This window comes from Anolis sagrei, chromosome 5 (genome assembly GCF_037176765.1).
Source record: "Anolis sagrei isolate rAnoSag1 chromosome 5, rAnoSag1.mat, whole genome shotgun sequence".
In the NCBI taxonomy this organism is placed as follows: Eukaryota; Metazoa; Chordata; class Lepidosauria; order Squamata; family Dactyloidae; genus Anolis; species Anolis sagrei.
The window spans coordinates 62,599,328-62,626,594 of NC_090025.1; the positions used below are offsets into that span (position 1 = coordinate 62,599,328).

At 39.8% G+C, this 27,267-nt stretch overlaps 1 protein-coding gene across 1 annotated transcript; it reads right to left on the bottom strand.

Moving 5' to 3' along the window:
* Positions 1-1,050: 1,050 nt before the first annotated feature.
* AGA (aspartylglucosaminidase) lies at positions 1,051-21,191 on the bottom strand. Its single transcript, XM_060778680.2, has 9 exons — positions 21,021-21,191; positions 16,717-16,870; positions 15,498-15,610; positions 13,259-13,371; positions 10,773-10,890; positions 8,136-8,211; positions 6,515-6,622; positions 4,731-4,864; positions 1,051-4,108 (listed from the first exon to the last, which is right to left on the bottom strand). The coding sequence occupies exons 1-9, from the start codon at positions 21,151-21,153 to the stop codon at positions 4,008-4,010; spliced, it is 1,050 nt and encodes a 349-aa protein (XP_060634663.2). The 5' UTR covers positions 21,154-21,191; the 3' UTR covers positions 1,051-4,007.
* Between the last annotated feature and the right edge of the window lie 6,076 nt (positions 21,192-27,267).

Here is a 27,267-nt window from a genome sequence, read left to right on the forward strand (position 1 = left end):
GGGACTCAGGGCAGTTCACAGTGTTGGCAACAATTCAATGCCATTGGTAAAAACAGTATAAAACATTAAAATTGACCCTCCCCTAAAAAACATTAAACATTATTAAACACATCACATACAATATCACTTATCATACAGAGACATAGCCATCGTAATCTGCTTAAAACCTGATTGCCTCCTGGAAATGACTCCCTGTGCAACTGTTCTGCCCCCACACTATCCTAACTACTTGGAAGGTGAATTGGCTGTGCAGGGAACAGATTGGAGACTATATAGTTGAATCAAACAAGAATTTATTAACTGACAAGAATTTTAGACTTTCTCTCCTCCTGAGTCTCACTACAAAGAGGAGAGCTAAAGTCTTTGAGACAGATACAGTTCTGGCTAAACTGAGGCTCTTCAATATTTATTTCTTCTTATTGTCTCTTTCTTGTATGGTATTCAACTGTCTCTAAGATGGCCTCAGTATTTAACCCTGACTGGACTTGAATACAGCTCTGACTTGATGTGCTATTTGTAGACCTTCTAGCCTTCCTCTCTTCACCAGTTACAAAAGGCAGACTCTTTCAAGAACCAGAAGTGCCTTGCCTGAGGTTTCGCCCCTGATGGGATTCTTAAAGGGGCAGGGCAATGGGGGTTCAAATGCAAAGAGACTGTCTTGAATGATCCTCAAGAAACTGTACACAAAATATTAATCCCTCTAACTAAAAATGGCTTAATTAAAGGTAAATAATGAGGGACACAACAGCAACCAAAGTCTCCAAGACTGGCAATTTCTAACTTCCCCCATTTTGTAAAAAACAAAGAAAGGACACGGTAGACAATGATATTTGCAAAAATGGTCTTAATATCATAAGTGCCCACATTTACTCACCTCAGTCTAATAAGGCTAGTTTTTCATCTTGGCAAGATGTATATGCATCACAATTAATAAAAAGAAAACCCCCTGATGTTGCAGGAATACATTAAACATAAAAGAGTAGACATTTTGGAGTGGATTCTGAACAGCCTTTTGTACACAGCAAAAAAAAAAATACATATGCAATCACCTTAAAATATATTAAAATATTTATTATTATGTAATTTTTCATTTTTTCAAAGACACATGTAGAATCCAACGAGTCAATCATTCAGATGTTCATTTAAACTAACAGGTTTTCCTCATTCATCTTTAAAGTGAATGTTAAAGATCAACTAGGTCTTTCAAGTTGAAAGTTCAAAAATATATCTACCAACTGAAGAATTGTTGAAAAAAATTAACATCCTGCACCATGCAGAAGAAACTGCTTTTAAGTGGTTCCAAATATTGTATTGTTGATGAAGAGCTTCACCTGACCTCCATGAAATAAAATAAGCAATATTATAAATATAAAGCAAGACAGGCCAGCAATGAATGGACCTCACCAAAATAAATGAATAAACATAAGCTCACAAAAAGAACAAGGAAAGAATTCAGTAAAAAAACGAAAAAGGAAAACATAATTCTGAATTTCCTAAGTATTCAGTGGGTGAGAGAGACCGTAGCCATGGGAAAGGAGCCGCATAAATTCTCTTGTTTATAAGGCCATGTTCAAAGCATACTGAATTACCTTGAATGGCTATTCAAGAAGTGGAGCGTTTCCTCAGAGCTTTGTGTAAACACAATATTATCTCATTCTTTGCTCTCAGATGTTAGGGGTTAACATACAACCTTCCATTTTATTGGGTTGTCAGTAACCCTGGTTTAATGGCCATTCATGAATGTATTAGTCACTGTTTGTTGGTCTGGCATGTCATTAAGGTTGGCTTAATGTTATGGACCAAAGGTCTGGATACTCAAAAGGAAGGAATAATAAAGTGTTTTGAAGAGCTATGGGGAACAAGGGAAGAAAACAAGCAACAGCCTGAGAAAGAATCTTGGTTGCCATATGTCCTCACCCCTATATTGCTGAGACTACTGCATTTAATTTTACTAGAATTACAGGACAAATTAGTTTGAGAAAAATCAGTTGCTATCTCTTTGGTGGCTTCAGTTCTGGGTTTGGAAACCATGACCATCTCCATGGCTATAACTCAGATGTAAAGAGCCTGCAATAGCTCTGAGTTATTATCCTAACTGTAGCACTCTGACGGTGTAATGTGTTAAACCCTTGTGATGGCAGGACTGTTGACTGACAGGTCACCAATTCAAGTACCGAGGAGAGTGGGTTGAGCTCCCTATGTCAGCTCCAGCTCTCCATGGGGGGACATAAGAGAAGCCTCCCACAAGGATGGTAAAATATATATTTTTAAAAACCACTTGGGCATCCCCTGGGCAATGTCCTTTCAGACAGTGAATTCTCTCACACCAGAAGCGACTTGCAGTCTCTCAAGTCATTCCTGACAGGAAAACACACACACACAAAACTGCAACACTGTAAAATGGTGTGGCAGGAATGCAAATGGTAGCTAGTAAATGCCCATGTTTGTGTGTAAGAGGTGCCGGACTGGCTCACCTATACCACAATCACAGATTAAAATGCATTATTTTAAGAAATGCTAGAATAAAACATTGAATTTCTTGGTTTTTTTAAAAAAAAATCAAGAATTTTATGGGGGAAAACAGAATCCACCATTTCATATTGATGTAAAACTTCTAGAATTCATGTAAATTCACTATTAATGTATTTCATAAATGGCTTCTCTGACATCAGGCCAGAAATTATGTAAGAAAGGACCAGTTCAACTGAAAAAGAAAAAGGAAGGAGGAAATTAGCAGCCACATGTCAAATGTTAAAATGAGTTCTGAAAACTGTCCAAAAATGGTCTTAATTTGCATTTTTAACTCTTCCTGTGAGATTCAATATGCCTCCTTTTTCGGGACTTTTCCAGGGATATTCCCCATCCCTGCAGGAAATCAGCTATAGTAGATCGTTCACTGTGGAATTCAACTGATCCATCCAAGGAGGAAGATGATTTTGTAGACTTACGTTCAAGCAGCCAAGTCTTGACAAATTCTGTTAATGTCAGGCAGGTTTAGCAGAACTTGAGAAATGATTTATCAACTTTAGTGTTGCCTAATTCAGCAAATCAAATTACTAACAGTTTCCATATGCCATTAAAAGGGACTCTCATCTCTCCCCCTTGTGTGTACCTCAAAATGCTGTGGAAGGTTACAGATTTGGCAACCACAGGTAGAAATACAGGATGAATATCCCTTGAGAGATATGGGAGGTCAAGTAGTCCAAGTCAGCTGGGAAATTACTAGAGAGTCAACTCCGAATCGCAGCGCGAAGAGTAGTGAGGGAAGTCCAAAGTCAAGTCCAAAATTTAGAAAGCTGATCAGATCAAATTGACAAAGAAAAAACGGTCAGAAGCCTGTCTACAAGATAAATAGAAGTTCCTAGCTGCTGCAGTTGCAGCGGAAAAAAGGAACGGAGACTGTGTCCCCTCCCACTGGCTATATACCATCAAGGGGAGAGTGAGCAGAGCCTCTGCCAAAATGTATCTAATAAGAGCTTCTAGCAAGTTCCGAAACTGACTGTGCAGGCACAGGAAACCCATATGTGCGATTTCACAGAGACCAAGATGAAGAATACAGGATGAAGATTCCTTATTCAAATTGCATGGGATTTTGGACTTCCAAGTTTTTTGAAATTTTGAAATACCTGTATTTGCATATACATACATAATGAGATTTCTTAGATATGGGGCATAAGTCTAAATATGGAGAGAAATTCCTGCTGCAAGGGCAGAAGCCTGCTTTCATGAAACTTTTGCCTATCTATTTTAACTTTACAAAAGCACTGGCAACCTAAAATTGTGTGGTACATAAGTACTGGCCATGCAGGAAATAAGAATTTAATTAAAATAGGGATTATGGTATAAATTTGCTTCCTCTCAAAATTTAATTTAGGCAGTGATATTATATTTGTTTTCTTAGGATAAATCCTACTAAACTCACTTGAAGTGTACAGAGTTGCATTTTGAGTCTCTCCTTCTTTCCTACTATGCTAAGTGTAAGTCATGTTGCTAAGAGAGGTGAAATGTTAAATGCAGTCTATGATTTGCTCCGAGGGTTGCTTCAAAGTGGGATTAGAAACCATAAAATGAAATTGTGTGAATCCTGGAAGTTTATTACAGGCAGCACCTGTTATAGGAGAAGAAGAGATAAGAGGGAAAACTATGAGAGTCACATTAATTTGTCTCCTTGTGCTTTTAACATCGGAGGACTCCACAATGAATGATGTTACAATTGCATAATTGTTCATTTATAGCATTAATTAACCCAGCATTGAGATTTCATTAAGGAGTCTTTAAAAAAAACTTTTGAAGAGGGAACTATTACCAACCAGCACTGAGGACTTCATACTTATAAAATATAATTCAAAGTTTAGTACACTTTGTTTCAGTTTACATCTTAACACTGGTGAATGTAATGAGGCTCTGCTTTTCTAGTCTTTCAAACACAGAACTGTGGGGATCCAAAGATAAAACGAACTGCAATAAACAGCCTAGCCCAATAAGGCAAATCGATTAGCAAAGTGATATGTCTTGGTGATCCAAGGGTTCGCTAATGAGATCCCCAGCATGACGGCTCTTTGATCACTTTGAAGCTGTTCTCAAGTCTCCCAAAAATAATGAGTTTATTTCTTTTAAACATTTTCATCTGAATCATACCCATATCTATGTGACTGAGGTAAACAGATAAATGTAAACACAGCCAAACTTATTCTGCTATAAGGCTTGCCTGAAATGCTAAGAAGACATACCATAACTTCCAGTCATGTTGGCACAGATAACAGCACCAAAGAAGGAGGGCTGATACTTCCGAATCCTAGATATAACTTTTTGGCATGCCATTGTTGGATCCATTCCTGTTCGCATATACTCCACTGCTTGATAGCTGAGTTAAGGAAAAGAAACAAACAGGCTAGCAGAAAGTATCTCACAGTGCTTAAAGAAGTAATATTATGTCCATTTTATGAACATTTTAATCCCCCCTCTCTGCAATGATGAAGGGAAATTTGCCAGACATTGGTGTCTTCTTCAGAGGCCTTTGTTTGGTGTCTGAGATAAGTGTTTTTTTTTTTCTGTGTCAGACGCTACTTGAAAAACTGTAAGTTGTTTCTGGTGTGAGAGAATTGGCTGTCTGCAAGGGCGTTGCCCAGGGGGCACCTGGATGTTTTGATGTTTTACCATCCTTGTGGGAGGTTTCTCTCATGTCCCCGCATGGGGAGCATCCATGCTCTCCCCGGATTGGAACCTGCTACCTGTCGATCTTCAGTCCTGCCGGCACAAGGGTTTAACCCACTGTGTCACTGCTGGCTTTTAGATAAGTGGTAATCTAACACAGGATTTTTCTGGGTTCCCTTTTGGAACAGGATGTTATGTTGTTTCTAAAAATTATTATAAATATATTTTAAATTATGTTTGATATTGTTTCCTCTTTTTTCTTCATCAGGCTACAGGAGTTGGGCAAAATAAGATGAAACTTTGATTGGCAGGTAAAAATAAGGCACCTCATCTCATATGTGCCAATAGTGTGATTTTTCACCAAAACCCAGTGATCATTCTTCTCCTTTAATGTTACTTGCTTTACATCAGTGGTTCCCAACCTTTGGGCCTCCAGGTGTTTTGGACTTCAGCTTCCACAGTTCCTAACAGCTGGTAAGCTGGCTGGGATTTCTGGGAGTTGAAGTCCAAAACACCTGGAGATCCAAAAGTTGGGGACCACTGCTTTACATGAACTATGACAGCCGACACGAACTAGAGTACTTTCCACACTCCTCACCCACACTCTTTGCTGCTGTGCCAAATGCCTGCTCCAGAATTTAGCAACTCTTGATACAAGGAGCTAAAGAAGGAAGCAATGGATCACAAAAGAAGGACTGCTGGGAACATCCTCTAAACAACTGACACAATGAACTTTTTAACATTCCTTGTATGAATTTCTATATTCATGAGGATGAACATTTCCTGTTAAAAATATCACTTACACTGGATTTCAGAATGCCAGCTTTCACTTAGAATCATAAAATCATCGAGTTGGAAGAGACCTTGTGGGCCGTCCAGTCCAACCCCCTGCCAAGAAGCAGGAAAATCGCATTCGAAGCACCCCTGACAGATTGCCTTGACGTATATTAGGCAAACTTTTTTTTGGCTTAATTTGGAAACTTTTTGTATTTATTAGCTGTAGCAGACAACCTGCAATAACCTTCCTCACTTCTAAGGTCCTGAGTATCTCATGACATTGATTGTTCTTGCTGTTTTTATTGTTTTGTGCCTTCAAGCTGTTTCTGGGGTTTTCTCAGCAAGGTTTGTTTAAAGCAGATTTGTCTGTGCCTTCCTCCAATGCTGAGGGAATGTAACATATCCATTAGGTTTCTATAGCTGAGGGGGAATTTAAATCATATGATCTTCAGAATCATGATCTAACTCTTAATACACCACTTATACATGTGAGATGATGACCATACTGTTTTCAAGCGCATCTCAAAATGATAGTTTTTTCTCAATCACAAAAATCTATTCAAAGTTAGCAAAATATAAAAACCTGGGCAAGAAGCGCATCATAACATCCCCATCTCCGGTAGCAGCTGCACCTCCAGCTGTACTATCAGCATATGCCCCAGCTCCAGCTATCGGGGAATCACCTACACGTCTAAAATAGGAAGAGAATGTATAACATAGTGCATCAGTGAGAACATTTCTAATATTCCCCATGTGCCTGTAAGTCAGTTTAGTAACACGATAACATTTAGGTTTTCTCTCAAACTCAAACAGCTGAACACTCCCCTAACTCCATGCAACATAAAACGAACACATAGTCTTTCCACCCATTTACTTTGTAGAAAAAGGTTTCTTATGTGAACTCTCAGCCACAGACTGACTCACCAAACAGGCCAAAGAGCCTACTCTAAACAATTCTTTGAAGAAGTACTAAGCTTCTATAGCTTTTCATTATTTGAGATTCTGGTTTTTATTAGGATCCCCAATGCGGAAACTATGTTATTCAGCTGTCATTTTGCCAATCACTTTCCCCAAATGATTGTTAACTGTTGGTAAAAAAACACAGAATGGGAGGGAAGAATTATCTTTCCCCATCCCTGAATTGGATAAAGAGATAGACAGAACAAACTGTTGGAGTTTTCATCTATGAAATGTAGCTGACAATAAAGTTAACATTTTAAAAGACAAACTTAACATGTAAGATGAATTCAAGGCGTAAGTCTTACTATATCTAAAGATTTTGTTCTCTCGTGTTCAATTATTTTGAAAACAATATGGATCCACAATAAAGTTAACATTTTAATAGACAAACTTAATATGCGGGTGGGTCAAAAGGTTTGCCTCTTATGTCATAAGAACATAATGAATGAACATATAACAGCAGAAGTTGCTACAGATCATTGCCTGAACTGTCCTCTACACAAAACAACCGTTCAACATGGTTACCATCAATTTGTACATAGTTGCACCATCATTTAACACAGGCATCAAAAGCATTTTTAAAAATTCAGAATTTTGCTTCATGACCCATGATTTTAAAGCTATTCAAACGTAATTCAAGTCATTGAATCTGAAACCATGTAGGTTGTCTTTCAGAGGTCTAAACAGGTAACAGTCAGAAGGGGCCAAATCAGGGCTGTAGGTTGGGTGAAGCCAAATCATAAACATTCTTCAAGTGATTGTGGATTTCCTTAGGTGCACAACCTTATTTGGCCAGAAAATCAATGACAACACTTTCTTTTAGCTTCAGATTCACGGTTCTAATCAGTCAACTGGAAAAAGAAAAGACTATACAGTAAGGTTACCTCTATCATATCATGCTGTGAAAGAAATAAAGAATGATGGAGGCATTACTTTTTGACCCACCCTCGTATTTATAGTAGTAAAAGTATTTCACATATAGCTATAAAACACTATACAAATGCCTAAAGCCATACTAATGGCAAGATCTATTTACATACACCTAAAATTGTTGATGAAAACTAAAACTGAGAAATAAATTGAAAAGAGAAGAAAAGTAACTGACTTTTGTTCTACAATACTATTTTTCCAGGATGCATACATATTCCCATTACTATAGTAGCTAATAATTACAGCAATGCGTACTGCTAGTGAAATAAAATAAATGATTTATAAAGAGCCAAGATTTGCATAACAATACAAACCCTTGCATTTTGTGGTCTGCTCCATTTGTGGATGTCCCTGCAGCAATGCTTCCAGTCTGCCCAATCACAATCATGCCTACACATTTGAAGAGGAGTGAAAGGAGAAGTATTTACAATGCTTCTTTTTAAATTCAGTTAGCACAAGTTGACAGTAAACATGGACAGAGCCCATTTCTTTTTATGAGTCTTCCGACAAGACATCTATTTTACTTGAGAGTTATCCCCTTCCTTTCATAGATCAGTTGGAAAAGAGACAAAATATCCCTCATTTTTAGAATAGCTCCATTCTTAGACCTATTCGGGAACCTTTTTGAACATATTGGGAATAGAGCATGTAAAAAGAAAGATATTAAAATGATGTGTTGTTGAAGGCTTTCATAGCCAGAATCACTGGGTTGCTGTGAGTTTTCAAGGCTGTATGGCCATGTTCCAGAAGCATTCTCTCCTGATGTTTCACCTACATCTATGGCAGGCATCCTCAGAGGTTGAGGGTCTGTTGAAAACTAGGCAAGTGAGGTTTATATATCTGTGGAATGTCCTGGGTGGGAGAAAGAACTCTCTGCTTGAGGCAAGTGTGAATGTTGCAATTAGCCGCCTTGATTAGCATTTAATGGCCTTGCAGCTTCAAAGCCTGGCTGGTTGCTGCGTTTGGTGGTCCCTATGTAGACTTGTCCACAGCTGCATGGTATACGGTAGACTCCTGCAGAGGTGAGAGGATCCCTCTTGTCCTTTGCTGAAAGTAGCATTTGTTGGATTTTCTTGGTGGGTCTGTAGCTAGTTTGTATGTTGTGTTTCCTCATCAGCTTCCCTTTACGGTGAGTGGTTCCCTTGATGAATGGTAAAAACACTTTTCCTCTGGGTCGATCTTTGTCTTTACTCTCACGGCTTGTTCTCGGTTTTGCAGCTCTTCCAATGTCTGTGGTAGAGAATCCATTGGCCTGTAGAGCCTAGTTTAGGTGGTTCAGTTCGTCTTGGGGGAGGTGGGATTCACACATTCTTTTTGCAACGTCTGCCAAGGCTTTAATTGTGCTTTTTTTTTTACTTGGGTGATGGCTGGAGTTTTTATGTAGGTAACTATCTGTGTGCACAATTTACAGAAAACCTACACACACTGATAGGTACCTACATAAAAACTGTCATAGATGTGGGGGCTTCGTTAGACTGTGTAACCCCATGAGCTACACTACACCCTACAGTAAAGGGATCTCAAGACATTATAATTTTGATTCTGATATATTCTGATATATTACATCCAAACGAATCTTAGAGGTGTTTCATAAACATAACAGTATGCTAACACTAGGAGCCCTCAGTGGTGCAGCGGGTTAAATCACTGAGCTGCTGACCTTGCTGACCAAAAGGTCAGCAGTTTGAATCCAGGGAGCGGGGTGAGCTCCTGTTGTTAGCCAACCTAGCAGTTTGAAAACATGCAAATGTGAGGAGATCAAATCACCGTTACCTTCCTGCTTTGGCAGGAAGGTAACAGCGCTCCATGAAGTCATGCTGGCTACATGACCTTGGAGGTGTCTACGGACAATGCTGGCTCTTTGGCTTAGAAATGGAGATGAGCACCAATCCCCAGAGTTGGACATGACTACATTTAATGTAAGGGGAAACCTTTACCTTTATATTATATGCATAAAATTGATATCTTTACCTAACACTAGGTTAAGCAATTATTGAGGATCAGTTTTCATGTGTGTTCAATGGGCAATTTGTTTAAACCAGGCAAATGCCTTATTTTGCCATGTTGTCGCGCTGTGGTTCTGTTTCTTTGCTGACAAAACAGTTATGACTTATGATAACTGACGCTGCACTGGCTTGGGCAAACTTCCAGAGCGCAAGCATTATAAAGGCACACCTTTAGATTAGCAAGATCTTTTAGCATTTGACATTTTAAAAATGCTAATGACTTAATGATTACAAGTTTAATCATCACAGGCGGAGTGTCTTCTTAAGTGTCTGGCAATGAGACTTATGCTCCCAAGTCACTTAGGTGCTTCTGTAAATTCCATATTTAATTGCTATGCAGATGGTAGAAACTGAATCCAAGCACAAATTTCCTCTCTGGCCCCTCCCCATTGCCTCTTTAGTTAACTATCGAAAATTTGAAGTTGAAACTAGGATATTAGGAATAATTTGCCAGATATATGGACTTTTTGGATCATCTGTTCTTAGGAGGAATACACTGAGGCATCCATGATACTTTTAGCAAGTAATAAAGCAAAAATAGCAAAATTGTCCCTGCTTGGAATCTACATGGTGCTTTGCAATTCAGATCCACAACAAGGTTTGAACAGAAATGTGTCCCCATTATCTGCTTTAAGATATAAAATACAGCATAATGGAGGTAGCAAATATACTATTGGGAGGTGAGAATGAACAGAGTTCTGATACTAGAACTAAAAAATATTATGAATTCTAAGCCAGTACACATTTTCCTGAATCACTAAATCAGTACCCTAGGACAAAAAACAAAACACATACATAGAAACAAAAATAAAAACACAAAACAACTAACTAGCCATTATTTTAAAATGTGCTGTTTCTTACTTAAAATGGACATTCATTTTGTGAACCATAGCATGTATTACAAGCAGAAGTATGACAGCAGGAAGAGTTGCCAAGAAGGTATACCAATAGTATCATGATTCTGAACGTGTATGCTTCTCTCCAGGACATTTTGTTCCTCCTTACTGAACTTTCCAGTCTGTTTGTATGGGCCACATGATTTTGAAGCATCTGGTGTAACATTCTGCAATCAAAGTTTCATTCACATTAAAATCTTTAACAATAACTAAAGCCGCTTCAAAGAAACCTGCATTTTCCCCCCAGCGGTATTAAAAATAGAACTAAATTATCATACTAAAAGAATAATGTAAGCGCCTTGTATACGTCAAAAGACAAAGAAGTTTCAGCAAAGGCAAATTATCGTAGTTCACACACTTTAAACAAAAAACAGACAAAAGCATCTATCTCAATTTAAAATAACTCAATACTCAAACACTCCAGTTACAACCTACCCCTCAGATCTCACATTGTTATGTGACTTGCAAATGAGTCCTAAGATGAGTAGCCAGAAGAGAAATAAATACCAAAACATTGTATGTACAAAAACACCCCTCAGCATGATCATACTTCTTCCTACCTACAGTTGTAATTTAAGATCAGTTTTTTTTCCTTAAGGCTTGCTAGCATCCCTACTGATTGTGATGACACACACCCCGACTAAAGTTTACGAAAACCATGCAAATTGCAGCATCCATTTTTCTTTCCTTTCAATGGCAGCTCAGGTTAAGGTAACTATGAGAGTGTTTTAATTACAAACTTGGTCTTCAATTATTTAAAGCTTCTAGTTCTCAAAAGTTTGGGTTCTTTTAAATACTTTTTTTCTACAAAGCACTGCAGCGTGGGTTTTCTAACAGAATGTAGCCAAAATAGCAACATCCATATAAATACCAGAAGGTAAGCATTTTGCACAGATCACAGTTTAGTTCTTATCCAACCATGGAATGGGGTGCTTCTCATTATACAATTTAAAATTACATATTAAAAAACCCTTTAAGTCCATAGTCAAAGCTCACTTCAAAAGCGCCAGATTCAGTGCAAACTGTGATATTTTGGGTCTGTGTGGACCTGAAAGATAAACTTTTACGAGGATGACACATACTCAGGTCCCAACTTAGATTAATGAATAAAAAACAGAGTTAAAGTTAGAGCAGAAATTCCTCTACTTCAGTTCTCACACACTGGTACTCTGTACTAGGCTTAAACTACAGCTCTGAATCTTGTTATTTATTTGTTTGTTTACTGTATTTATATACTGCTTTTCTTACCTCTGGGGAGACTCAAAGCGGTTTACAACATATTAATGGCAAAAATCAATGTCAAACATACATGTGAAAACCAAATCATAATATTAAACAATAAATTATAAATTAAATCATTAAGACCATTAAACACAAAACATAACCAAAATTTAAATATTAGGACATAGCATTAAAACATCCTAGCATAACCATTAAAATCACATGATCCAAAGTCGTAAACTGAAGCCATTCCAAATTGTCAATTGCACATATTCCCTATTTATTTCTTGCATTACATTACTTTACTGACCAAAGACTTGATCCCACAACCATGTATTTATTTTCTTTCTAAAGGCGAGGAGGGAGGGTGCTGATTTAATCTTAGTGGGGAGAGAGTTCCACAGCCAAGGAGCCACCACTGAGAAGGCCCCGTCTCATTCCCACCAACTGCACTTGTGAAGGAGGTGGAACTGAGAACAGGACCTCTCCAGAAGATCTTAACTTCCGTGATGGTTCATAGAGGGAGAACCATTTGGACAGATAAGCTGGTCCATAACTATTATCAACACCAGTACTTCTTGCTCGTGATGTGTACCTTCAAGTAGTTTCTGACTTATGGTGACCCTTAAGTGAACAGATCAGGGTTTTCTTCTTTAGATTTATTCAAGTGAGTGGGGAGGTTGCTTTTGCCTGAGAGAATGTGGCATATCTAAGGTTTCTCAGTGAATTTCTATGCCTGTGTGGATTCAACCCCTGGTTTCAGACTCCTAGTAAATACTCACTGGCTTTCCAGTAGGTGGCTTGGGACCAATCTGATTCAAAGGTTTACTACCACAAGTAACAGAGGAGCCCTGGTTGAGGCAATTGTTTTTCTTCCGATCTAGTCCTTTTGTTCTATCTTATGACTTCTCAGTATTTTCTGAAAGTGATCCAGGGATTAGCATTCCAAATTGAATTTTGCTTTCTTTCCCTTAAACAGAATGTAACAGAATTGCTGTTGATGTTTCTCAAGTGTTATAAGCTACCACTAAACTGCAATACGGAAGTTTTTCAAATTATTGTGTACAAATATTAACCTTTTTCTCACCTCATTCCTTTAAAAGTGGAATGCTATAGTACGATATGGTGTTTTCAAGCATTACTGGATTGACAACTCTTAGACAAATTAATTTCCTTTCCAAGGGGTAGCATCCTGTAATCTAATACTCCATTTGTAAATAAGAGCCATATGTAAATTGGATGTCTGCAGCTCAAAGTCTGCCCGTATATGAATGTATTAATTATTTACATATAACAACAAAAACTTGATTTTACCTTCCAGAAGTTGGGCTGGCAACTTCGGTTAAGCCACTTTAAATATATTGAAAGAGAGTTATGTGTAGTCAAGTCTTCAGCTGGAAAGCCCATACTTTCCGCAAACATCGAGGCTTTTTGGAAGAAGGAAAAGGAAAATAGTACCTTTATATACGTGTGTTTTCCATTTAGTATGGTTGACCAGTCATAACATCTGTTTATACAGATCTTCAACATGAAACCACAATATGAAAATTTTAAAACATTCTTATATTGCAATGCAACAATAAGTTTCCAAGACACTGTAAACATTTTGTGCTTGTATAGGTTAGTTTAAATGTTTCTAGTTCTGTTTTCAATACAAATGCCCACAATGCCTATTTAGTTTTTTGTCCCAGCATGAATATCACTAGTTTAGATTGTCAAAGACTAGGAGCAAATCAAAAGAAAATATATCATTTTGAAATAAAAAACCTAGACCAAAAATCACTATAGTAAATTATGGGGAACATATGTAGAAATGTAGTCTTTGATTTTTAATATGATCCCTTCTGAGCTCGTAGTCATGGCCACAGTTACCGTTTCATCTGTTTATTTTGTGTTTTTGTTCCATTTGTTTCATTTGGATGGCACGAAACGGTTCAACCCCCCCAGGAACAAAAATAATAGTGAAAAGAAAAGAAAAGTAGCAACGATAACCATATGGTTGCCTGGTTTTTGGGCCATATGGGGCTGCCCAGGGAATACTTCTGCGTTGTTTTACCTCTGAGCCCAGTTGGGCTGTGCCTCCTTTGCCTTGCTGCCAGCCAGGCACTGATTTTTCCTCAGCTTGGCTGCTGGCATATTTACTTTGTTTTTATTTCATTATTTTTATTTAAAAGGTCTGGGGGTGAGTTGTGCCAGGTGTTGCCCCTTGGCGCCGGTGTGTGCAGCTTTGGGGAGAAGGGCATCTCTTTGCTCACTGCTCAGATTCTTTCTATTCTTCTCTTTACTTTACTTTTAAAATATTTTAAAATTCTTGGTTGGCTTACAGAGCCTTAAATCAGGGTCACCCTAATTTTGTTTCTCCTCCCTTCCTCTCCTATTCCTAAAAAGCCTTGTGAAAGATATTAATTATAATTATATTACTATAATAGCAATTCAACCAAAAGGAAAACCCTCCAAAACCACTTTCTTTACCCCCCCCCCCCCCACCCCCGCTAGTACTATATCTGCATCCCTTATTTCTACTTCTCTCTGTAGGTATTCCGCTTCCTGAATTTTTTAATAATTATTTTGAAAGGAAAGTAATTGTTGGTCTTAAGTAAAATAATTTCTTCACCTTTGAAAACCACTATCTCTCTATCAAACTTTCAATCTCTATCTCTGTACCTGGCCTGTCTTGCTCTGCCCTCTAAATCATTGCATTTCCAGAAATAGTAAAATCACATCTGTAATACTTTTTAAGAAAAACAGCCATAGGGAAAGGTATGGTATTGTCACCTTCAAAGGAGCTTGACCATCCTTGGTCAAACTTCTGATGCCACACTAAGCAGACCTTGCCCCTTTTGTGGGCCCTCACCAACAGTTCCTTTAAAAAAACTCTCTCCCTCCCTCCCTCTAGCCTTAAAACTTAGGGGAAGGGGAGCCTGGGAAGTCCTCCCATTGCCACCAATAGGATGAAAATATTTGTTCTTTTAGATGCAGAACAAAAACGCCCATTCAGAAAGGTACTTGTTTTCAGAAGCAATGCTCAAAAAGACAAATGGGACCATATGAATGAAACAAATAGAAATGGATAACGATTCTATATAAATGCACAAGACTAGTAACAAACATACTTTTAAATTATTTAACACAATGTGGGTCCCCAGATGTTTTGGCCTTCAACTCCCAGAAATCTAAACAGCTGGTAAACTGGCTGGCATTTCTGGGAGTTGTAGGCCAAAACACCTGGTGACCTACAGGCTGAGAACCACTGCTTTAACAGAAGAAATTTTGAAATAGTTACTAAATAATGCTAAGTTTATAACTAAATGCTACAAATCATATCCACATTCATATGGAGTCAATTTCACTGAATTGAAATTTGCTCCCAAGTGAACATAATGAAAACAATTTACTGGAACAATCTAAAGTATAGTAACAGTAGTCAAAATCCAGCTAAAATGCTGCAGCATGTCCAGTTAAAGCAATTGGCATGCTCCACTGAATAACCAAATCCTCTCACTGCTGAAAGGTACAGCAAATATTCCTAAATAATACAACAGAGAAAGGTTACCTGACTCCCCAACCAGTAAGGTATGTCTGGTATGTTCTATCACTTTTCGTGCCACACCAATGGCATTTTTAATGCGCCTGAGATCAGCTACTGCTCCAACCTGCATAGTGTTACTTAATCAAAATAAATAAACAAACAAAAGGTAAGCAAATAAACTTGTGGTGAAGGATATTTAAAGCTTGTACCAAACTATGCATAATCAACCAATTAACCGACCAATCAAAGAACTCTCCTTTGTGAAGAGAAAAAGCAGAGTATAAAATAAACATCATCATAAATTTTACAAGGAAATTTGAAAATGACTTCAAGACAGGCACACACTATAACCACCTTCTGTGAGTTTGGAGAGTTTAGCATGGTAAGAAGTTGGAGTTAAGCCAAAATGCACACACGCTGCTGCCTAGAGCATACTGTTTCACACTATGAAAATCAGAACTTTGACCTAAAAAGCTCGTTTCGTCTTGAACAAAAGCTTCACTGCCAGAAAGCCCATCTGTTCTTCCCAGTGTCTGAAAGATGTAGACATACAAGTGTCTGAAAAATATCACCCATTATAATCAATTTAAATGATTCCAAAACTCTGGTTCTTCAGGGGTATTGGACAACAGCTCCCAAAATCTCTATTGACCAAAGTGGTTGAGGTTGCTGGAAGTTGAAGTTCAAAATATCTGGAAAACCAGAAATTGGGAATCACTGATCTATAACAACCTTCTCCAACCTTGGCTATCCTGAATGGGAGGATGGGAGATGTCACTGATCAAAGGTGGAAGGTGCAAAAGGAAATTCACTTTGGCTTCTTTAAAACACTTATCATAACTATACATATACCAAAGCAAGGAAAATATACTGAGCTTGTGTTCTATTCAACTTTTCAAAAATATTGTAAGCCAGGATGTAGTATCAATTTTAAAACACTCTAAAGCATGTTTTCTCTCTAATGATTATAAAGACACCTTGCAGCATTCCAGAGCTTTAAAAGTAATGCATTTAGAATAGGGTGTTTGGGGTATATTAATATTTGACATTTCAGAATGTTTTTTTCCCCCTAACTCCCAGGGACACCCATGCCAGAAACTTGCAGCCATCATGCCTTTTAGTGAATATGTCTGCTCAAATTTGTACAGGAAAGGTTCTGTATACATAATAGAGAAGACATGCGTAAAGTTAACTGCTGGATGAGGGAGAACAAATATACTTCCTTCTTGTGGGGTTATCTTACCCATCCATAATCATGGCATCCAATGTTGTTTCTCCATGTTCATCTGGACTTCCTCCATACCCCACACTTCCATCACATTGGTCAATCTCACACTGGCCACAGCCTTTTTCTACTGCATCCAATTCTGAACCTCCTCCTTGTAAGGTGTTCCAAGCTGAAATCAACAAAAACTTTTATCAAATTTACTAAAATGTTTGACTGTGAGTTGAACATATATAGTCCTCTTCAATATGTGTGTGTGTGTGTTTGTGACCTGATCTGGCGAGCACTATGGTCACATGGAAAACCAGAAGACTATGTAACATGGATAAAGCTACTATACAATACAACAAGTATGGTCTGCAGGGATTTCACCGCCCTTCAACATCATTGTTGGTGTGCATCAGGGATCAGCACTCATTACTATTCATACTCTGTATGGGGACTGCTACAGCAGATTTGCGACTATGCAGCCCTCCATCAACAGATGCAGACATGGAGGGATAGACTCAGTCAAAGTAGACTTCAAATGAACATACCAAAAACAAAGTATATGTAATGTGGCCTCCAAATTGGAAAAAAAAATCAAATCAAATTAATGGACAAGCACTCAAGAAGGCCACCCAATTTAAATACCTAGGGTCACTGGTGTCCATAGATGGCGACACAGTGCCAGATGTACAGTCACAAATAAATGCAGCCTGGTTGAAATGGCGGCAAGCTACTGGCATTCTGTGTGACTAAAATGGCCTCAACAACTCAAGGTTAAGATCTACATTACAGTTGTTCACCCAGTAGCCCTCTACAAGGCAGAGTATTGGCCAGCAATAAAGGAACAAGAACAAGCCCTTAACACAATGGAAATGGAAATGTGGAGATGGACACTTGGCTTGACACTTCTTGATCATGTGCCAAATGATGACATCCATCAAAGACTAGGAATAAATGCAAGAAAATGCGGGAAGCAAGACTACGATGGTACAATCGTGTCATGAGAAGAGAACCAACATCAGTACTACAAACAGAACTACATTTGGAGATTGCAGGACGACAACCATGTGGACGACCAAAGAAAAGATGGATGGACTCCATCAATGAAGGCATGCAGCTGCCAACCTGAAACCTGAGGATGCCCAAAAAAATTCCATGGAAACGTCAGTCACAATGCCAACCCCTCCATGGGCAAATAGCTTAGAAAGAAGACCTCTCTCTCTCTCTGCCAAGAACACATGATCCAGTGCAAAAATGTAAATATATTTTTGTTCATATAGCTGAAAGACCAATCTACTCCTATGTCTATTCAAAAAGACATCTCATGGGACTCAATGGGGTTTGTTCCAATATGTAGCCATAGGACTGGATGTTAAAAACACAATGGCTAGGGAAGGTAAAAACCATTTTCAACACTCTTAAACCTAGTCTTACTACAATTATCAGGCAATTGAAGAAAGATTCATATTCCCTGCTTCTTGTGTTTCTACTATAGAATATGACATCATCTACATCAGCTTAAATACACTATAGAATTGGAATAGGCCTTAGCATAGGTGTTCTCATTTTTTTTCAGGCTCAAGTCTCCAATGAGGGCCCCATGTTTACAACTTAAAAGCAAGCTGTGTAGGGGGTTGCCAACATACGTTATTACTCCTGCTCTTTTTAACAGCAGGAGCTTGACAATCTAACCCCGCTAGGAAAGCGTTTTCCGCCAAGGAGAAGCTTCACTGGGTATCTAATTGTGACAAGCTGGTGTTAAAGGCACAGCAGGAGGCCCTAAAGTAAAAGAAAGGAAGGGAGAAGTGTTGGTAGTGTAAATCTTTCTATACAGAAGGACTGCAAATCTTGTGTCCTGCTAGACGTTGTTGTACTTGAGTACCTATCAGCCCTATACAGCTTGGGTACTTCAGAGTAAAGAGAGTCCCAGTAGCCCTTCAGCTTGGTTGTATGATATCAGTATGGTACCAAATCCTCATTATTCAAAGCATTAACTTACTACTTAATCTAAATATATATTCTAGAATTTTAATAGTTGTATGGTGCTGGACAAGATCAAAGTTTTCCAAACATTTCATGGTGGCAACACATTTTTTAGACATAGAATCATAGAATCAAAGAGTTGGAAGAGACCTCATGGGCCATCCAGTCCAACCCCCTGCCAAGAAGCAGGAATATTGCATTCAAATCACCCCTGACAGATGGCCATCTAGCCCCTGCATCATTTGGCAACATGGTATTTCAGTTTTACTAGCTAACTATGTTTTAAAGCAGCCATGTGTATAAGAGAGGCAGACACATACACAAATTGTAATAATGAAATGTATGGGGATACAACATATCTCATTAAAACTTGTGGGTTTCAACCCTGGACTGCACAAATCTCTTGTGTCATCAAGTTTCCAATCCTCAATGAGTAGCTAGGCTAGTGACAGGGCTAAATTGAGGGGTTCCTTCCCCTACATTCCTATGCATATTTGCCCCAAAGGGCTTTGTCTTTCCTTTCCACTAGCCATTTCCGCTAGCCATTGTCTCCTTCCCCTTTGATGTCACAGTAAGGGAATTCTGTGAGGTAACTTCTTCTTTAAGTTGAAAACTGCCCTGGGTTGACCATGCGGTCTCGCCACCATTTTTAATGAAATTCTGTCTTTTCTTCCTTCCAGTAAGGGTGAATTTTGCCCCTCTCTAGGCCAAATGTAGCTACATGGACCTTTTTTTTTTAATTTGACCTCATTTAGAAGATGAAACTTGGGGCCTTTCCACACAGCCCTATATCCCAGAATATCAAGGCAAAAAATCCCACATTATCTGATTGCGGACTCAGAAATACTGTTCAAAGCTGATAATGTAGAATTTTCTGCCTTGACATTCTGGGATATAGGGCTGTGTGGAAGGGCCCTTAGTAAGCAAGCTAGGTTCAAGACCTCCCCCCCCCCCCCCCCCAAGAATGTATTTCTTTTACTTCAATATATATTTTTGAACCTAAAGTTCTGACTCTGCAATCCTAAGCCATCCTAAGGAATAGAAGCCTATCCCTGCTCACCACACATAAGTTTCTTCTGGTTGTGAAGTTTACTTCTGGTACTCTTGCTATATTTACGGTGGAATCACCCCAACTGAGGGTTATTTTTGAGCCTAACAGTTCAGATTTCCCAACAAAACCTTTCATTTGGGTTTTTAGAAATATATGCTTAAGAGAATGACATACATTGGCAATATTTCTTGTCACTTCTCCTTATGTTTGTGTGACGCACCTACTCACTGTAGCTGAAATATTAACTAAAGTTGTTGTGACACACAGTTTGGAAAGCCCTGAACTAGAACACTGAATGCAATTTTCCTGCTTCTTGGCAGGGGGTTGGACTGGATGGCCCATGAGGTCTCTTCCAACTCTATGATTCTATATCCCAGTTCAAATAAGATAATGTGGGATTTTATTCAGCTGTGTGGAAGGGGCCTATGTCTTATTTTGGGGCACATCTACACTGTGAGATTAATGCTGTTTGACACCAGTTTGACTGCTATGGTATCCTGGTAGTTGTGGCTCTTTGGCAAAGAGTGCTTGCCTCGCCAATGCTTCCATAGGTAAAGGTTGGCAGTTCGAAGACCAGGTAGGGTGAGCTCCTGGCCATCAGCCCAGCTCCTGCCAACCTAGCAGATCAAAAATAGCAATTGTGAGTAGAAAAATAGGTAGATAAAAAGGTAAAGGTTTCCCCTGACATTAAGTCCAGTCGTGTCCAACTCTGCAAGGTGGTGCTCTCCATTTCTAAGCCGAAGATCCGGCATTGTCCTTAGACACCTCCAAGGTCATTATCTTCCCCCCTGAGTGGTACCTTTTGATCTACTCACATTTGCATGTTTTCGAAGTGTTAGGTTGGCAGAAGCTGGGGCTGACAGTGGAAGCTCACGCCGCTCCCCGGATTCAAACCTGCGACCTTTCGGTCAACAAGCTTAGCAGCTCAGTGGTTTAACCCACTTCGCCACCAGAGGCTCCATAGCTTCCATAGCGTTGAGTCAAAGTGGTGTCAAACTGCATTAATTCCACTGTATAGATGCACGCTTCAACACTCTGAAGATGCAGTTACACTGTAGAATGAATGAAGTTTAACATCATTTTAACTGCCATGGCTCAATGCTATGGGATCCTGGGATCTGTAGTTTGGGGGCCCCAGCAAAGGCTACATAAAGCCTCTGCAAAACTACTCCTCCAGTGGTTTCACAGCACTGAGCCATGAGGATGAAAGTGGTGTCCAACTGCAGTAATCCTTCAGTGCAGATGCAGGCTGAGAGTCTTCCAGGAGAAGGACAACCTAGAAACAAAAGTGAGGCAGCACCTGTCTCTGTCGCCTTCCCAAACGCCCAGGTGTTGATCACCAGAGGCAGCTGAGCAGCAGCCACCAGCGGGAGCAGGGCCAACCACAGAAGGGGTCTCCTTGGGAAAAGGAAGAGCTGGCTGAAGAGCCCCATTCCCGCCACCGCCCCGCTCGCACTCCCTTCTGAGTCTCATGACTGCGGGCGGATGGCGCGCATGCGCACTAACAACAAGGGGGCGGAGTCGGAGCACTCACGCGCGCGGTTCCTTACTAAAGTCTCTGCCCTCTGTTTCCTCCCTCCTCTTTGGACTTCAATTCCCAGGATTCCTAGCTACTGACAGGAGTGACAGGGGCTTCTGGGAGTTGAAGTCCAAAACATCAGGAAGACTCAACCTTGGAAATGAATGCAATTCCTAATCTTCCCAAAGTTCTCCATCAACTTTGGACTTCAGTTCCTGACTGTCTCTCATGCTGGAATATTCAGGGAACTAAGGGCCCTTCCACACAGCCATATAACCCAGAATATAAAGGTAGAAAATCCCACAATTTTTGCTTTGAACTGGGATATCTGAGGGCCCTTGCACACAGCCCTATATCACAGAATATCAAGGCAGGAAATCCAACATTATCTGAGTGTGGTCTTTGAGCCCTTCCAACAGCCATATAATCCATGATATCAAGATAGGGAAATCTCACAAAATCTGCTTTGAACTGGGTGATCTGAGTCCACACTGCCATATATTCCAGTTCATATTTATTTTTTAAAAATATTTTTATTAGGGAAATTACATCGAAAATGGGAGAACATAATTAGTTTGGATAGGAGAGTGGGAACAATAGAAATCAAGTGTGGAGAGAAAGAAAAAAGGAAAAGAAAGAAAAAAGTAATTATTAATAAAATAAAATATTGTTGACTTCCATCTAGTCTTTGGTAGCCTTTAAAGCAGTGATTCTCAACCTGTGGGTCCCCAGATGTTTTGGTAAACTGGCTGAAATTTCTGGGAGTTGTAGGCCAAAACACCTGGGGACCCACAGGTTGAGAATCACTGCTATAAAGTCTTTTTTTCTTCAGAATTGTCTGTGTTTCAAAAATTGTCTGCTTCCCCTCTATTTTCTCCCTTATTTATGATTTACTCTTTTTAAATGTAAAAAAAAAACGGCTGTGAGTGCCGTTCAGCAGTGGAACTCTCTGCCCCGGAGTGTGGTGGAGGCTCCTTCTTTGGAAGCTTTTAAACAGAGGTTGGATAGCCATCTGTCAGGGGGGTGATTTGAATGCAATATTCCTGCTTCTTGGCAGGGGGTTGGACTGGATGACCCATGAGGTCTCTTCCAACTATTTGATTCTATGATTCTATGATTCTATTTTCCGTTGTTTGAAATAGTCTTTTACTGGGTCCCAGTTTGTATATTTCTTTGGAATCCCTTGGTTTGAGGATAGCCAAGTAGGTTAGTTTATCCATATTCATATATTCCAGTTCAAAGCAGATATTGTGGGATTTCCCTACCTTGATATCCTGGGTTATATGGCTGTGTGGAAGGGCCCTCAGATAACCCAGGAACTTTCCACACAGTCCTATATCCCAGAATATCAAGGTAGAAAATCCCACATTATCTGAGTGTGGATTCAGATAACCCAGTTCAAAGCAGATATTGTGGGATTTTCTGCCTTGATATTCTGGGATATAGAGCTGCGTGGAAGGGCCCTGAGTCCACACTGCCATATATTCCAGTTCAAAGTTGATAATATGGGATTTTATTCAGCTGTGTGGAAGGGACCAAAGATTGGGGACCATTGCTCTAGAGTGGAGTGATTCCCAAACCCCAACCTTGCAAGTGCTTCGGATTTCAACTCCCAGAAGTCACCTCACTATGGCCAATGATTAGGAATCTTGGGAGTTGAAGTCTCAAACTATTAGGGGCCTGCAGCAAAAAGACACACTTCCAAGGTGATAGATAGCTTTGTTACTCTATTGCAACAAAAATTGCAAAAGGAATTGGGAATTTAACATGCTGTGTAAGAAATTTGTTTCCAATATACATTATGGCTAAAGAAAAATGTGTATTTATTTTCCCAAAAATGGAGAGGCCTCAAAGCAAATATTTTTGTTCATTTGTGGCATTGCAACAACAGGATGTAGTTGCATCTTCATTATTAGAAAAAGAACAGAAGAAAAGAATTCATGACAAGCTAACTATATGTACTTTCCATATCCACAGATTCTGCATCCACAGATTCAATAATAATAATGGGCCTGAAATAATACATCCAAGAAAGTCAAGAGCCAGCATTGAAAGAAGTCCATAAGGCTGCGATGCTGAAAGCCAAAAAATCAAAAGAAGAGTACAGAGCCCAACAGTTTGCAACACGAAAAGAGCAGTGGCTAAGCAAGGGGATGTAATGAAAGCCATTCCCATGATAACTCTTTCCAACCATTTCTTTTTCTTCATATTATTGGGATCAAACAGAGCTCGAATTTACACAGTGAACACCAGCATGGTAGGCAAGTGACCCCAAAGAGAAATGGGTTTCAACAGGACAAGCTTAAAGGTGTGTGTGTGTGTGAGAAGAGATGATGACACAAAATCCATTTGTGTGCACTTTGTTATATCCATAGCAGTGCTTATGAACTGCAGCACATCTTGGAGGGTCAATAAGAAAAACAAGAAACGATAACCTCCAGCAGATGTCTCATACCAGGCCCGTAGCCAGGATTTTGTTTCAGGGGGCGGGGGGCTGAGTCTGAGTGAAAGAGGGTCTACCCTAGCAAACATTTTGTATCGTTACCCCAATACCCCCTTCTCGCGGACCACCATCAGAATTTGGGGGGGGGGGCTGAAGCCCCCTGAGCCCCCCCTGGCTACATGCCTGTCCCATACGTTTCACGGTTCCCTTCAATCTACATTATCCAAACATTTTTAGATGCCGTGGGATCATTTCCTGGGACTAATGGCTCCGTATGAGGATTCTCCTTAAGATACAGGGCATTGTAATCCCACTTTTTTTGCTCCCGATTAAGTACCTGTCTGGAAGGGTCCTACACTGCCATATAATCCAGTTTAACTCAGGTAATCTGCATTCAGAACCTGGATTATATGGCAATGTAGGTGAGGCCTAGGAGGCTCTGCAGCAGGACTGGAGAAAATGTAGCCCTCCAGATGTTGCTGAATTGCTACGTTTCCACCCCCTCTCCAGTATGACATGAAAGAGAATTGAACACCAACTGGGGTGCATCTACACACTGTAGAATTAGTTTAGTGTGACACACTTTCATTGCCATGACTGTAAGCTATGGAATCCTGGGAGCTCATCTACAGTGGCTGGTTAATTCTGTGTGACCTTGGGCATACTCCCTCAGCCTTAGAGAGAGAGTGCCCAATTTCTGCCAAGAACCTCTGTGATGGGATCTCCTTAAGTCAGAAATGACTTGAAGGCACACAACATCATCATTATCAGGAGCCCCCAGTGGCGCAGTGGGTTAAAGCCCTGTGCTGGCAGGACTGAAGACCGACAGGTCGCAGGTTCGAATCCCGGAAGAGGCGAATGAGCTCCCTCTATCAGCTCCAGCTCCTCATGCGGGGACAAGAGAGAAGCCTCCCACAAGGATGACAAAACATCAGAAATCATCCGGGCGTCCCCTGGGCAATGTCCTTGCAGACGGCCAATTCTCTCACAACAGGAGCGGTTGTTCCTGACACGACAAAAAAAAAATCATCATCATCATCATCAACAACAACAACAAACTATATCATTGTATTGTTGAAGGCTTTCATGGCTGGAATCACTGGATAGTTGTAGTTTTTTTCAGGCGATATGGCCATTTTCTCTAGAATGCCTCTGAGATCTCACAACCTCTGAGGATGCTTGCCATAGATGCAGGTGAAACGTCAAGAGAGAATGCCTCTAGAACATGGCCATATAGCCAGAAAAAACCTACAACAACCCAACTATATCATTATTTAAAACAGAAAGAAGGAGAAATTCTGAAGATGTTAAAAGACAACCATGACTTCCCGCATAGCATTTTAAAACAGAAATCAGTGACAATACATTCAAAAAAGATTTTAAATACTTTATTGACTTGATTTTGAGGACCAAGGTTCACTAAGGAAGAAATTACTGTACAAGAATACTGGAGTGGAGATGGGAATCTTATGTAACATACTGATATTAAATCATTTCTAATATCCAACTTCTTATTCCAACCTATTTTTTAAACAATGAGACTCTGCAGGAAAATAATGAAACATATTTTACTGAACCAAGGAGAAATGTGTAAAAAGGAGCTCACTGAAAGGCTGTTAATACACAAGCAGACAAAAACAACAGGGGTTTTCAAATAGTCTGCATTACAAAATTGCTTTTACAATTCTCAATTGTAGGGGGAAAAATCTGCAGGCAATTAGGTCCCAGTAAAGTCCTCGATGATAAACATGTTGTTAAGGAAGTATTGATTTTGATGCCTGCAGCCTCAGTTGCACTAGTTAAAACCTAAGTAGGACAGGGAAAAAGCCATCTCTGTGATGTAAACCAGCTTGAGACTTTTTTTCAGAAACTTCTGCCTGCCAGTTCTTTGTAAAACAGGATTCAAGATTTCATAACCCACAGTCAAACACTGAACTTGAACATGGTGTGTTCAATAAGTAATAAAGGTTGTGGGGATTTTTTTGTCACTGCTTTCATTGGAGAGGGCTATCATGCAACTGCTCCAATTCTGTGATCTCTTATGGAGGTAAAAATACATTAGAAAAGTCAATAAAGTTAGGACATTACCAGGTGGTAGCTGCTATCCAGTGGTGTACCCACAATGCAGGAGAACAGCTGCTTACTGGCATGATGATGGGCAACAGCACACAGCCATTGTCTGACTGCAACATCTCGACAGTGTGAAGCCATACTTCTGGGTGGGCGGCATAATTCTCCCCGCTGTGCCGTATTCCTTTTAAAGGAACTTTAAAGCTGCAAGTTAGAAATGATTTGAACACATACAACAACAAATTACTAGAAAAATGTTAATTTCCCCCAAAAAATTCCAGCAAGAGGAGAGCAGAGGATGCCACCACAAAAGCATGGGGAACTCATTGCGGATTCATTTCAGGGACATGGCAGACTGGCAACAGGTATCACATGACAGTCTGCTACTGTGCAGTTTCTGCCTCTCTACAATAAAATCCTGAATCTGGAATGAGGTAAATCAAGCAAAAGCCCAGCTCTCAATCTCACCATTCTTGCAAGTGAGAAGGTCCTGTCTCTCATCCCCACCACACACTTGCTAGTGTGTGGTGGGGATGAGAGACAGGACCTTCTCAGTGGTGGCCCCTCATCTGTGAAACATCCTCCCCAATGAAATCAAAGCATCCCCCTTACTCCTGTCCTTTAGGAAAAAAAACTTAAGACATGGTTGTGGGTCCAAGCATTTGAGCAGTAATTGTAGCAATGCAATAATGAGAGTAATTGTAATGTGACTGACAAATGGACAGACCTTGGACTATGATTTGTACTTGCATGATTTTAATCAATGTTTTAATTATGTGGCTTTAATTGCAATTGTTATTGGAATTATATGTTGTTCATATCGAATTGCTGCCTGTTGTGAGCAACTTTGGGCGAGAAGGGTGGGATACAAATGTGAGAAACAAACAAATAAACAAATAATAAGTAATTCACACACTCACTGGAGTTAGGAAAACAGTGGTGTATCAGAGGTTGTGGTGCTCAATACAAGTTGAGGCCTTTGTGTTCATGGAATCACAAAACTATAGATCTGGAAGGACCCATGGAGGGCGGTGGGGGATGGTGGTGGTGTCAAACTTATTTTCACCAAAGGCCACATAATTCTTATGGCTGCTTTCAAGGGGCTGGTTGTAAGATTATATAAATGTAACTATGTTGCCCTAGCAGTGAAAGTCTTGCACGCCAAGATGCTTCTTCCATGATGCTTCTTCCATGTGATGGGGAAAGCATCGCCAAAAGGGAGCTGTATACAGGGCGATGGTTTCACCCCACTGACCCTTTCATTTGTCATAGAGGTCAGGCGAAGCTGGATTACATCGTGGGCCAGATTACATTGTGGGCCAGATTTGGCTCGTAGGCCTTGTATTTGGCATGTGTGCAATAGAGGAATTACAGAAACTGTATGCCTGTGTTTTCTTTCTTTGTCTGTATTTGTGAGCAATGCCTTGTCCACAGAATTCAGGAATATACGTGAGTTATCAGATTTTATCTGCAGACATGTCAAGTAGGTTAATCTGTCATAGGTTGCCATAGAAA

Bases quoted from the DNA above. Each gene is read 5' to 3' on its own strand.
- AGA (XM_060778680.2), bottom strand. From the start codon at position 21,153: ATGGGGCTCTTCAGCCAGCTCTTCCTTTTCCCAAGGAGACCCCTTCTG. The intron at 16,871-21,020 runs GTGCTGCCTCAC...TGTTGATTTCAG, and splicing joins TGGGAAGGCGACAGAGACAG to CTTGGAACACCTTACAAGGA. The intron at 4,109-4,730 runs GTATGTCTTCTT...CTCCTATAACAG, and splicing joins CAACATGACTGGAAGTTATG to GTGCTGCCTGTAATAAACTT.